The sequence below is a fragment of the Clytia hemisphaerica genome, unplaced genomic scaffold (assembly GCF_902728285.1).
Source record: "Clytia hemisphaerica strain Z4C2 unplaced genomic scaffold, Clytia hemisphaerica genome assembly, whole genome shotgun sequence".
NCBI lineage: Eukaryota > Metazoa > Cnidaria > Hydrozoa > Leptothecata > Clytiidae > Clytia > Clytia hemisphaerica.
Genome location: NW_027103520.1, coordinates 179,522 through 194,151, shown reverse-complemented (window position 1 = coordinate 194,151; position 14,630 = coordinate 179,522). Strand labels below are relative to the sequence as shown.

At 35.6% G+C, this 14,630-nt stretch overlaps 1 protein-coding gene across 1 annotated transcript in view; it reads left to right on the top strand.

Annotated features, from left to right (window-relative positions):
- The window catches only part of LOC136799383 (kinesin-1 heavy chain-like), a 28,537-nt gene extending 14,375 nt beyond the window's left edge, over positions 1–14,162 (top strand). Inside the window, exons 19-24 of the mRNA XM_067056096.1 lie at positions 202–336; positions 1,050–1,187; positions 1,419–1,541; positions 1,807–2,890; positions 11,621–11,790; positions 13,159–14,162. Coding sequence (XP_066912197.1) covers positions 202–336; positions 1,050–1,187; positions 1,419–1,541; positions 1,807–2,890; positions 11,621–11,790; positions 13,159–13,623 — 2,115 coding nt within the window. The 3' untranslated portion in view covers positions 13,624–14,162. The remainder of the gene's footprint in view (positions 1–201; positions 337–1,049; positions 1,188–1,418; positions 1,542–1,806; positions 2,891–11,620; positions 11,791–13,158) is intronic.
- Positions 14,163–14,630: the final 468 nt, after the last annotated feature.

The window sequence follows — 14,630 nt, the reverse complement described above, 5'->3', positions numbered from 1 at the left end:
GTTAGAGTCCTGAAAACCTTAAAATGCTCCTTAGCTTGTTCATGATATTTTGGCCATCGAAAGCTTATGTTCTTATATAGGTTGTTCTTCCTATCCCCCGACTTTTCAAGGGCCTTAGTCAGCACTGTGCTCCACAAGAAGAACATGGCTTTAAGTACACCAGAGTGTATTTTCACTGAAATTCAAATATTTCAATTTTAGTATTATGAAGTTGAAAGGGAACTGGAATCTTCAAAGAAGAAAATGAAAGACATGACAAACATATTGGAAGAGAGGAATCGAGACATTACATCCTTACGCACGCAAAATCGTGAAAATTTGTCTGCATACGATAAGGTACATCCTTTTTTCAAATCGGAGTCCTCCTAGTTGTGAAGGTTTAAAGATGTCTATAATGTCCAAAATGCCGTAGTTTATGTATAACAACTTCAAACTCTCATAGGGGTTGTTCATATGGAGGTGGTCGGGCCCGGCTAGGTGGGGTTGGATAGATTTTCGAAAGTCACGTGATCTATTTTTAGCCATTTGATTCGTCAGAAAATGTTACTTAGCGTTGAATTCTAACTCACCATAGTTGAACGATGTCAATACTAAAGTTTCTATATCAAAGGACATCATTTAAAGTCTCTCTTACTACATCGCAAAAGATTGAACTTTTTCTCCCACCCGCGCCGTGGAAGCACAAGTTTTACTCCAATTAGTGGATTCTATCGGGGTGTAGGGTTAGTGTCCGCTAATTATAAGTGTCTGCCTTTTTAGAAATTTTTCGATTCTGTGCTCTAATTTTGGTATAAGGTACTATTAAGGGATTAAGTATGTAAAATGTTCGTCCGAAGTGCTTTTCTAGAGATACTAGGACATGGGAAAACAAGAGAATGATTATTCAAATGCAACAATTTAGTTTTTATGAATCATAGTATTCTTGAGGTCCCTGTAATTGATCATTTTTATGACGGGAGTTTACTGTATTCAACTCTGGTAAATTCGGACCCCAATCCCCATGTGGTTTTAAAGATAATAGGTGTATTAGTGAACCTTCCACATTTCAGCAACACAATTTGAAGAATGAGCTTGATATGATGAAACACAAATTAAAAGAAACCATGACAACCAACGAAAAACAAGATGGCGAATTACAAACATTGAAAATGAAATTGAAAGAATACACAAATGTTCATCAAGAAAATGTAAGAAGTGTTTTTTTTGTTATTTAATAACGGTTGTTTTGAAAAAGTTCTAAAAAACCGTAATGACCAAATCAATTTTAAAGTTGAAAGAACAGAAGTGAAAACTCATGTACTTAACAGGCTGGACTTTTACTTTTCTTGTTTCTATGAAGACGCACGTTTGTACCTATAGTTTAACCTAAAAGTTATGTGATTTAGAATTTCAGGTTTCTTAAACTGTTTGACTTTTAGAGTGCTTTAGTGGACGACTTGAAGTTTGATTTGAAAGAAAAGAAGATGGAGTTGAACCACAGAGAACAAGAAATCACCAAACTGAAGAAAAGAAACTGCGACCTCTCACAGAATGATAAAAAGGTAACTCATCCAAATTCAAAAATATCATATTTGTAGGGTTTGTATTCTTTCTTTGGAAGCAAATAACCACGTTAAAAGGAATTCGACTTCTGGCATGAGCATCTTTCACCCTGTTTCGTCATTGTTCAGGAGGATGGGATTCTTCAGTAGAAAATGAATCTGGCGATGAGAATTTCCCCTTTTCATAAGTCTTCCAGACAGATGCTAGAAGCACAGAAATCTTTATGTATGCTTCATAGTATGAATAATATCTTCTATTTTACAGTGTGATAGCATCAAATTCGATTTGGACGAACTCAAAACTTCGCTTTTGGAAACCGCCATGTTACTCGAGGAGAGGGAACGAGAAATCGACGTCTTGCAGTACCAAAACAAAAAGCTATCTAAAGAATGTGACCAGTTAGAGAAACGGAACAAGCATCTCCAAGACAACGCGACTTACTACTATCCTTCAAAACCCCATACATTTGAATCGAGCACTAATACACTAATAACAAAAACAGCGGAAAAGGGTTGTTCCGTATCGTTCCATACATTTTGCTGTGATGAAAAAATGGTAGCGCATAAAGACCGAGTTATACAACAAAAGAGTTCTGAACTCGAAGATGTTTATGTCGAGTACCAACTCTTGCTGAAGGAAAACGAGTGTTTGAGAAAGAATCATAAGTTACCACCGCGAGAACGTAAACAGCTGAGGCGGTCGCGTCTTATTGCCGATAAGGTTGACTCATCCACTTCTACTGACCAACCGTTAAGTCATGACGTCGGAACAAACACTATACGGACCTCTATGCCCGGGCTAGCTGTTCATCAGAAATGTTCGGAACGGGAGTTCGAAAAAATACGAAACTTTCTTTTAGCAGAAGTCATGTCTTTACAACTATTATATAGCATGTTCGATTTGAAAACAAAATCACAGCTAGAAAAGGAAAACAAACTAGACCCTGATCACTTAGTTGGCTCATCATCAATCTCAACAACGCCTTCAGGCTATGAGACCGGATCCGAAATTACGGTAGACGAACGGACACATTCTAAAGAGAAGAAAACTCGTACTAAAACGAGTAAAGCGAAGAAGTTCACACTCAATAAAACATATAATTTAAAAGATAAAAGCAACAGTACTTCACATATTGAGCGTGCGGTTCCTAAAACGGGGAATTCCATTGAAGAAATAATCGAGGCTCAACGTTCAGGCTCTTACTTATTAACCAACCCATCAGAGATCAAGGACTTGGCTATCGAGACACGTGTTGCGCTTTTGAAGAAAGAAATTTGTCAACAGAAGAAAAAGATGGATGAAGAATTATCGAAAGTGGCAATCCAACAATTCGGTATCGTGGAACCTGGTAAGTTTCTCCATCTATCTCTTCGTACCCACGCAGTAATGCAATAGAGGAGTTAGTAATGAGGTGATGATATGGTTTGACGGGTTTGGCACTGAGGAACTAGGCGGAACTAGGAACTAGACGTAGTGGTATACAGTAGTGGTTATCGTGCTTGACTTCTGTCCAGGAGGCCCGAGTTCGATACCCACCGTGGCACTACGATTCACTTGGCAAGTGAATGCTCCTTCGCCCGGGTCAACCCATGCCATGTGAGGGGAATTTGGTACCATAACTCTGATACAAGAGTATGGGTAGATATTCCAGACATTGTGGTGTGCTGAGACACTTAGGAGGTTCTACACCTGCGAGGACATCCGTTCTCCCGTGTAGCTCGAGTGTCATGGTATTATACACCATGGCTCGGCAGCTCGCATCTGCAGGGTTGCAATGTCTGCTTGCGCTGTGATTTCTACTCCATCGTGGGTAGGACCCATTCCGATGCATTGGAGGGCATATCTATCTATCTATATACACAGAGGAACTGAAAGTATTTTGCAAGAATGAAGATGTGGCACCCCCTGGATGTAGCAGTAGTGGGTTATCCTTGATTTCCTTACTGTAAGTTGGAGGGTCTGAAAACGGTTCAGTTCTATTACTTGGCAAGTGAATATATCTTCGTCCTGTCTTTACTGTGTCATGTGGAAAGAATTTTGGGTGCCCTTTCTCTGATGCAAGTAATTTTACTGCCCTAAAATCAGAGCTTTTGATATGCGAATGAAAAAATAAATCCGGCGAATTCTTAGACTTCTTAGCAGGTCCAGTGTATTGATTAGCGTGAATACAGTTGAACTCATGTAATTCGAATTCTCAAGGGACCGAGAATTTTGTTCGAATTACATGAGTTTTGAACTAGATGAGTTTTCGTATTTTTGACCTAATTCGGTGAAAAAAGTCTTTCCCTTTTACTTTTGAACAATTTTTTTTATTTTCGAGATACTAAATTCATAATTTTTCAAAAAAGTTTTTGATTGTTGATTGTTTCATTTTCTGCTCTCGTTTCTTGGAAATCCCTTCAGAGATCTTCTGTGAGATCAGTGGGATGACGTTTAATGATTCGAAAAAGGTCATCTTTTTGAGAGTACTTATCGCTCGATTGACAAAATATCGAGTTTGTTAGCTTCAAAACTCAAAAAATTCGAATTACATGATTAAAATTTCTTGATGGGACCGGAAAATCTAGTACTAAATAAGCTGCTCGAATAGTAGGCTTCTGCTCATCCTCTAGCGAAAAAAGTTTCTTATAGAAAGTATATAGGAAGTATAGGTCTGCGAATCAGACTACTCGAATAGCGGATGATTACCAGGAGAGGGTCTGTCTTCATCATCAATATTGTTGGCTTGCCAATTATTTTAATCCGATATGCAATTTCGAGGCTTTGTCCATAGTAACATGCTTAGATGCATAATTTTTTTGTGCACACGATTCAAAAGAGAAAAGGTTTCGAAATTCTTTTCAGAGGGTAATGATTGTTTGTTGTAACGCAATGCTTTGTTGATTTTACGTCACCTTGCCGACGCGTCGCCAATAATTTTCCTGTATTTGCATTATTTCTCCATTCTCTTACTTATTTCTGCTCTGTGATAACACATTGGCAAGTCTTGTTAGTTCTTTCTGCTTCTGTTTTTATCCTTTCAGTAAACCATAGCTGTTCATATTCATTTTATTTCACCCTTCTTCATCTCGTAAATACCTGTTACCACATGTTTTGAACGATCTTGCAATATCCACTATCAGACTATTGAAGCCCATAATTCTAGTTTGCACCAAACTATGGTGTATACATCTCTGCATCTCAAAACACACCGAAAGATAAAGTGTTAAAATCTCCCTTAAACATATTGTATCATCGGCTGCTTTTGCAATAACTGGTCTCTATAGAAACTCTATGGTTGAAATTCCACCACCTTAGCTCTTAAAACCGCAAAACCCCGCCACTTTACATCGTCGCCATGCGATTACCAACCACCAACCCTTTATTGACCAATCTCAAGCAAACAAACCATCGGAAGAAATTCACCGCAGAAATACTTTGCCCTAATACGGTTCGTGGCGCACCATTAGCCATTGCATTTGTGAAATAAACTCCTTTTGTTGTCTTTAATTTAGACGTTATAAACAAATAACAGATTTGAAGTAGCCTCCAAAATGGAGAGCGGATTTGACTTATTTGCTTAGGAAATAGCTTGAAACCCCACTCATCCGCAGAGTGGAGAGGCAGGCATTTTAACGTTCAATGGCTCTTAACGCTTGTTTTTCTTTCCGGCTTACTGTCGTTCGTGCCCGATCAAAGTCCGATTTTTTTAGTTTTGTTGTTAAATCGGGATTATTTTTTCACGTTTTGATTTTGCTGTGTTGTTGTGAAACTTACTCATTGTCATACCTCTATAAGTTTCCTGCGGGCAGGAACGAAAAAATTCGTTTGTAAAAGAGCCAAAGAAATCTCTTCATAAAGGGTACGTATTTAATAGAATTTATATATAAAAAAGGTTACACTCAACTTTTCTTGATGTTTCATCTAGGGTGGTATTTTGTGGGTGTATTTTAGAGGTGCCAGTTTGCGTATTTGATATTTCTTTACTTTGACTTTGTTTTTTAATTGTTTCTATGGTATTAACTTGTAAACAAAGTCATATTACTCAAGGTGAAACTGATATTAAGTCATGTTTTTCTACCATGAAAGGCTAAAGTAAGCAATAAGATCACAGGTTTGCAAACTCAAAGCTCAAATTTCCTCAATATTGACTTTTTAGCAGTTATTGGTATTTGAACATTATGTCATACTTCCAAATCCTATTTTCCAAATATATTTTCCCTGTAAAATCACTTCATCAAATTAAAGCCAAGAATATTTAAATAGGTGTTTGAGAAGTGAACTTGACAAGAGAAATTCCTTCTTGTGAGAAAATGTTCCCTCAAACTTAAGATGTTGAGTAGACTGTAAGTCAATTGCTTTTTCTTGATTATGATGATTTTAATGTCTGCTGTGCTGGTCTGTTCCTTTTAGTTTAAAGGCGACTTGTCTTGACTTGAAATTAAAGAGTAGACGTCCGCCATTTTGTATATCAATTTATATATCTAATGTTTGAGGTGACAGGCCCATAAATCTGCTTTGTTTGAGTTTAGAGTTAGTTTTGATTTTACGAGAATCGTTATGAAATGTTCAAATAAGGAGGGGCTTGCAAATTCTTATTTGACTAATTCTGTCCCTCTACAAGATAAGATGATAGCTTTTCCTTTCATCTTATTCATTTCACAAGCTTTTAGGATTGCTCGACGATCAAAATTAAGTTTTATAACAATCATTTTGAAAATAATCAAATTTTGATACACTTTCATGGAAGCGGGTCTGTTTTTCAACGCGAGGCGGAGTATCATTTTTCATTGATAAAGTGCACTGAAGTTCTTTCGCTGTTCTGACGCCATTTATATAACTTTCGTCAAAATACTTTCCATATTTACGAAGAAAACTACACAAAAGGTTTGCAAAAAGCTCTCAGGGGATACCAGACAGTTTGATAACCTCACAATCTTTTCGGTAACTTTTTTATCCCTGATAACGAATTTTATGGACGTCTCTTGAAAATAAATGTTTAAGATTTCACGATCTGTATCATGGGTGTAGGATCGTATACATATTAGATAGTCGCTCGTTATATTCACGTATTGGGCAAGATTGTTCACGTGTGCAATAACGTACCTAAAGTCTGTCCAGATATAATTGGCAGTGGAAACAAGAATGCCTGTAACTTTTGATAGTCAAATATGATTATGGAAATTCTTTTTGCTTGTTTTAGAGAATGAAAAGCGCTATATTTGAATGTATTTTTGGTTGAAAAATTCGCGATCTTTAGCGGTTAAATTTGCGATTGTAAAAATTGAGCTTTTTTCTACTTATGCTATAACGTTCATTTTTACACCAGTGGTAGTTCAGCCTTAGGTTAAGAAGTTTGTTAAATTTCAAGGCAAACAGAAAAGTCCTTCGGAAGATATGGGACCCGAAATACCCCTTAGTAGCACTTTTCTGTGAAATATCAAATCTCCAACTTATTACTAAAAACGGGGGTAGTGATATGATTGATAAAACAGTTTTTCGATCATAACACATTTTACGATCTCTTTAATGGCTGCGTTTAGACCAGCCTGGCATTTGTAATTGCTTGCAGTATTCTTTTGAATTCTATTGTTCCGCGCAATTGTTCGGTTTGTCAAATGCCTAATGATGCCAGCGTGTTGCATTTCGTTGGCATTTGAAATGCCATTTTGAGCAAAGGAATCCCCTTTTCTGGCATTTCAAATCAAACGAAGGAGCCAAAACAAAGAGAAAAAATGACATTTTTTTTATATTTGCACGTTTTTTATTCAGTTCTTTCTATAGATTGTAAAATTTGCAAGATTTGCCATAGCCTAGCCCTACGGCAAAAAGTTTCAGTCTTAATGACTGCAGTTTTTGAGAAATTCCATGCTTTTCATCGTTTGATCTGTCAAAGTTGAACTTGAGGGAATCACCTTTTCAGTAATGACTCTAAAAAGACGATTCCTTAAATGCCATGACAGAAAATACAATGGAAAAGCTATTAAAATCGAATCCCTCATGAGCCAATGCCAAATTACAAATGCCAGTTGGTCTAAACGCAGCCAATGACCTCATAGCCAAACTGTGTTTAGTGTTTTGGGAATTAGCAAAGTTCTTTAATGACTTAAGAATAACAAAGGCAATATAAGTTCATGCTATACAGGGTGTCCCTAATTAAAGTATCGAGTCGAAACACAACTATGGTCGTGTTCAGACCAAGGTTTAAAGCAATTAGGTCAACATGTTTCTTTTATATTCCTTTTGTATTTAACGGCACGCTCCTCATTAGTTAAACCAAAGTTTAAAAAGGAATCACCCTCTGGTTTAAAAAAAAAGTTTTTACGATTTCGTTACAGTTTTCTGAATAGACGAAATCAGAATTCGCAAGTGAAAAGCATGCTCCCTTTGTAAATGAAGAAAAAAGAACGTGAAATTTATGACTTAGAGACGCTCGGAGCATCTCTAGCAGTAATGGCTTCAACGAACACGAATTAGTGTTTTGCAGAGGGATTCCCTGAAATCTTTTTTGTTTCAAAGTATCTCAAGAGAGAAGATGACATGATTTCAAGTTAGGAAAGGAGATTCCTCGAGATCGCCAATCGATGACGACACAAGAAAAGTGATTATAATTGAATTCCCATATCAACAAGGTACTACTTAAACCTTAAACTTAAACTTTCAGGTCTGAACACGACCTATAAGTAGAAAGTTTTATGTGCGTGTTCACAAAATTGTATTTTAAGCTCTCCCTCTTTTTTCTTTGTCATTACGATTAATTTATACGTTGTAACTACCTTTTGTAATAAGCCTGTGTGATGGAGAACGTTCTTATATTTTAGCGATAACACACACAAACTTTTCTACTCAATCGCATGTTCAAACTCGATACTTTAATTAGGGACACCCTGTATCTTTCTAAGGACTTTTCTGTTCGCCTTGAAGTTTAACAAACTTCTTAACCTAAGGTTGGACTACCACTGGTGTAAAAATTAACGTTATGGCATAAGTAGAAAAACAGCTCAATTTTTACAATTGCAAATTTAACCGCTAAAAATCGCGAATTTTTCAACCAAAAATACATTCAAATATAGCGCTTTTGATTCTCTAAAACAAGCAAAAAAATTTTCCATAATCATATTTGACTATCAAAAGTTACAGGCATCTTTGTTTCCACTGCCAATTATATCTGGACAGACTTTAGTTTATGGTTTATTATAGACATTGATTTGAAACCCCAGAAAGCTTATAAAGCTTATTTTTGATGGCCGCAATCAGTTATTAACGTCTAATGTATTTGACCGTTTCATGACAAAAAGGAAAAACTTTTCAAACATTTGGTTGACATTTTGCTGTCGATATCAATTATTTCTTTCTTCTAAGGTTCACTTTTTGGACTTTTCTGAGTTTGACATCGTGTGCTATTATTACAGGGGACCATTTTGATCGTCATTGTTGACAAATTGGTTGCGAAATTAAAGGGTACGTAATATTGAATTTCAAGACAGGAGGGGAATTGCTGTTATTTTTAAGAACAGTTTCATAACAAGAAACAGTAGCATAACATTCTGTTTTTCTAAGTTTCTTGGTTTTTCATTAAACCTAAGACCTGAATTCCTTTTTGTTTAAAAATAGTCAGAAAGTAAATGAAATTATCCTGAAAAATCTCAAAGAAAAACTCACAAGCTAAATATATCAAGCTCACTGAATGTTTTGCTTCTGATGCGAAAAGATTGTATTGCAATTTAATGCCGACATTTGAGACAAGTGCAGTTCTTAAGTTCAAAAGAGAGGTTGAAACATAACAGTTCTCAAATGATGTTTGTTTCATCACAACAATTTTAAAATTCTTTTCAAACTTGGATGTGTCGTTACTAGTGGGAGGAGGTATGAGAAATATTTTTACTTTCTTTTAAATTTTTAAATTACATATCGAAAATTGACTTTTAAAATAATTTACCAAATTAAGATTGACGAATTTAGGCTTCATACTTCACCAAAATCTAACATATTTGTTTAGGTTGATTCTATCCATCTTAATACATGCTTAAAACTCTCTTTCGAAAAGATTCAACGGAAACTTGACTGAATCTTTCTTCTTTTCAATCCATGTTTAAATTATGCGTCCTGGTTAAAGTTGTGTTTCTTCTAATCCACTTTCTATCAGACCAAACATGCAGTATCCGCGTGCTCATACACAACTGTTTTCATTTGTCTTTATCCGTCATTGTTGTACCTCAAAGACATGCTTTAAACTCTTATTGTTCAGAAATTTAAAAAATGTTTTACTTTATGCTTAACGCACTAGAAGTTGACACAAAACTTTTATAAAATCCATACTATGTTGCATTTAGAGAAACTATGACACAATTTCATGTACAATTTGGCGCTTTCAGTACGCGTTCCTTATACGAAATACCAACCAATTTCCAGTAGAAGTTACTGGGGGCATACCTATTCAAAATGGGTGCTAAACGTTTTCCGTCTACTTGGCTGAGGTGCTCCCAGCCAGTATCATTTATAACAGAATTAAGATAAAGACATTTGACTGCCATTAACTTTCTAAAATCTTGAAATTTTGTTTCAAGAAAAACATGTGATGAAACATGATTGACTTAATCATCACATGTTTGGATTCTGTAAGAATTTATATTACTGTAGCGGCATCATCTTTCTTCCTTTTGTTTTGAAATTCAATCTACCACCCTGTAGTGTATTGGAAAGAACCCCCGCTGTGTGGATCAAATACCACCTTTTGCTGAGCAGAAGGAAAATCTCTAATTGACTCTTCACGTGAAACACAGCTTGAATACTTTTGTCTTCTATTGTTTATCACTGTTTGGAAGCCATCTTTGTTGTCAGAAATAGCTCGATCTCTGCTGTTACCATACGTTATTTCTAAAGAAAAATGAAAAATTTGGCTGATGAAAAATCTCAAAATAGTTGGTTTGAATATCATTGCTAATCAGCTTCGCATACAAGTGATTGGTGTTCTTAGGAGGGGATTACTGCTTTTCATTTAAGGATTAATCTCGTGGAGTGAGCTACAAATTCGATGCCGTACGCTGCACTGCAAAGCTACGAACTAAAAAAGTGAACCATCGAGGATCTGGAGCGCTCCTGGTAATTAGGTGCTCGCTTTTAGTTTTTTTTACATGGCATCAACTTGATCGGAACAAGACTAACTGTATGTTAGTAACCTTGTTTATCTGTAGGAGACACATTTAGAGACTGCTGTTTAGATTGCTGTACACGTTTTTTTTTATAAAAACGTCAAAAATTTTCGAAGCCTTCGGATGTTCTTAGTTTTTTGGATTTGAAGCCTAAAAATGTTCTTAAAATGTTCTTATTTTCAGCATTTTTTGTGCATTTTGATGTAATTTCTTAAGAAAATGCATGTTTTTAAGTCTCCAAAGCCTTAGAATGTTCTTATAATGTTCTTAACATTTCGGCCCTCGAAGCCTTATGTTCTTATATAGTTTGTTCTTATAAAAGAAAAAACGTGTATTTGTCGTTCTTGTGGACCTGTTTTGTTGTTGGGCGGATGTAGATTGTGTCAAACTGTGGCCTTCTTTAAAAATATCAACAAAGGAGTGCTCTGAATACTCCCCTCTTCCCTGAGTTTGTATATTTTGCACTCCTCCTTTGAGCATTCACTTTCCATGTACAAGCTTTGACCTAAAAGAGACAACATTTTATCACTTCCCAGCGTTCTGTTTACACGTTCTTGCGTTAAGCCGAAAAGCTGATTTTTTTCTTCTACAAAATAGAAATTGCTACACATTTTTTGAGGTTAGATCTATTGTTATGAAGACTTTCAGTTATTTTTTGTTTGAAAAGCTTACATTTTAAGAACCTTAGATTTACGTAATTCGAAGTTAGGACGTGTACCACGACTGAGCTTTCAAAAGAGACTTAATTATTCTCTCATACAAATGTAGCTTCTTTACTATCTCTGCAAATTACGCCTGGCGATATTTTAACAAGCTTAAAATCAGCTGGTTTCTATTTAATCGTTAACAAGTAAAAACCAGGTTCTTTGTTGCCAAGCAAACTGCTTACGAAATGGTTTCTATTGACCCGTACTTGAGAAATAACGTTTTATTGTTTTGTTTTTCAGGAGGTCGTTTACATAAACGAGAAATCTACACCGGACTTGTCAGTCGTCTTCAAGACAAAGAATTTTACACAGAATACACTCTTGATTCGTTGGAACAAATCTTGAATTTGGTTTTAGTTGATCATTCATTAACTGGTTCACTCTTGGCTTTGTCGCATAAAACTAAAAAAGTAAGTACTTATCTCGGGATCTCTTCTTTCAAATTATAGACTCGCCACGGCGTCACGAGGTTTTATCTTAAAGAGTTAAAAAGTTATGATAAAGTAGCGATATTAAAACCCTGTCTCACAGCCCCTGTGAAACTTGTTCCCACAGCGGGGATAAGATTTTCCTTGTAATCCCAATGGTGGGGATAGCTTGTTCCAAGCTTAAAGAATCCAGTGGGGATGGTTTTGGAGTGCAATTTTTCACCATGAAATTTGAGTTCCAGCGGGTCTGTGACACAGGGGTGTGGTATTCTTTTCCACATATTTTCCACTCTCTTTCGGAGGACAAAACGACATCAATTTTTGGCTTTTTGTAGTATAGTTTTTGACAGATAGTGTTATCTTACATTCAGATTCAAAGATAAAGGATAAAACCTGGGTTCATACTCCATAGTTATCTGCGACCTATATTAGATATCTGCTACTGCAGTAATATCTCAACCTTAATTTTTCGCAATTACTGTTAATTAAGGGATGCACAGCTTGATTAATCAGTTTTAATTACGTATTATGCATTAAAATCTGATGCGGAAAATTAAGCTTTGCTGTCCCTGCGATAAAATACAAGCTGTTAAAATTGAATTTAAAAACCAGCTGTCGAAGGTACTTTTTCGCATGAACTTTTTTGAAATGAGGAAAGTCAGTCTAATAGAGTAGTTAGTAGGAGCCAGACTTTCTTCTGGTTGGCCCATGTCTCTGATGTAATATCGCTTCAACGCACATTTGTAAAGATTTATTTGTTTTCGTTTTAAGATAGGATTTATTTTGTTTGATGATGTATTTTCCTGTGCCATCTTGTTTTTCCTATTTACCTTACTTCAGAGAGCAAAAGAAAAATTGCTTTTTCTTTCAAATATCTTTATTTCATCATGATATTGTCAAGACATTTAATTGAATACCAGAAGATATATAAAGAGGAATTTATTTATTAGCCGTTGGTTTTACTTTGAATCTTTCAAATGGCAATGTTTGAAGCGGAGAGTGTTAGTAATAAGGCTGTTAGTCAGTAAAAGCAAAGAATAGATTACCACTTTTGAAAAAAATTGACTATGATTGTAATGAAATCAATCTAATAATTTGTAAAACCAGTTTAAAGGAAGTCTGGAAACTGAGTAAATTATAAAGCATTTCATCGAAAAGGTTTTCAATTTTTTCAAACAAAAATATAGAAATCCTTAAGAATACGTCGCTTTTGGTCAAACCATTGGTAATTTCAAGGCCTTCAATTATGCAACACTGTTATAAACCCTCCTTAAATTTTCTAAGCTTATAAACAAATTGGAGGTATTTTTAGTATTTCATATTTAACTTTTGTGTCCATTATTTTTACAGAGTACGCTCAACATGATTCGAAGACTTTCAAATTTCAAATCATCCACAAACCAAAACAAATCATTATTAGATTATTCATACTTCGATCACGAATTATACGGTTACGAAAATGAAGGCTGTATCGCGTTCAACACAACTGAAGTTGACGGTGATGATTTACCTGAGCCTTTCACCGATATGATTAACAATGAACAGTATGGCAACACAGATGTCTTCGAAGACTCGTTAGACACACACCGTCAAAACACGAATGAGAAAAGTTTCGGTGTTTTAGCATTAGACTCTGATAGTTCTGACAGTGATTCTGGAAGCCCTGTTCCACAGAAAAAAGGCTTACGAAGATTTTTTTGCATGCCAAAGAAATCTACTTTTAAAGGATCCAATATGCCATCTGCCAACTCTTTACGTCGCTCGCTGAGACGTCCTAAAAAGAAAGACACGTCATTGATTGAAAGTGACGCATAATTGGTATGACATATCCGAATGGTGGATTGGATTGATTGAATTTATTAAAAATGAAAACTACTTTTCTTTGACGCGTGTGTATAGAGATTTATTTTGGACATGTATTTTTTTGAGGGATGCTGGAATATTTTCATCCTTTCTTCACAATGAAGTCGTACGTCCAGGAATAGGGAGGGAGAGAAAAGACGAACACAGTTTCAGCCTTTTCTCCATTGTAATCACAGTGTTGCATGGATAGAAATGTTAAAATTGCTAAGGTGGTCAAAAAACGAGGCTAGTCAGATTTCAAAATTTTAGTTCGGTTAGGACTGTTCTAAAACTTGTTACTTTTTGCTTCTAAACTTTTTCGGATGATGATAGTATTCTAAGTCACTCTAGGACGGGTTAATGTAATTTTATGAAAATTTAAAATTTAACTTTTAATATAAGGCTTCTTTTATGGGAGCTGGTTATCTAAGCAAAGCAGTTTTTGTAAACAATTTTGATTTATTGAATTATTTGTAAAGAAGGAAAGAAGTCGTGCATTTTTTTATGTTTGATATTTTCTTTCTCATGAAATAATATGAGTCAATAAATTATAACAAGTAATATAATTTTATAACTAAAACATTCTTCTACTAATTGGTTTGTATCCATATTCACTTTAGACTTACTACTTCTGGATGAACCATTGAGTTTCAAGCCCGAAGGGCTAGAGGCGAGATTCCTGGATGGGAAATGAACCACCTATTTCCCATCCAGAACGCCTGCGCGTAGTTTTTACACAAACGCTGGATTGAAACTAAAATCTATCGCTAGATTTCAAAAATTCAATCCTCCAAAACAAAGGAACCGCTAGATACAACCCGTCGTCATGATTACGGCACGTTCTAGGCGCGTTTTGGATGGGAATAAATAGCTTCAATTTCTCTTGCCTGAGAAGGGTTAAAGTTTCGTCTGTAGCCCTTCGGGCTTGAAACTTAATGGACTGAACTTTGCTTTCTGAAAATTTTGATTGCGCTGAGCCA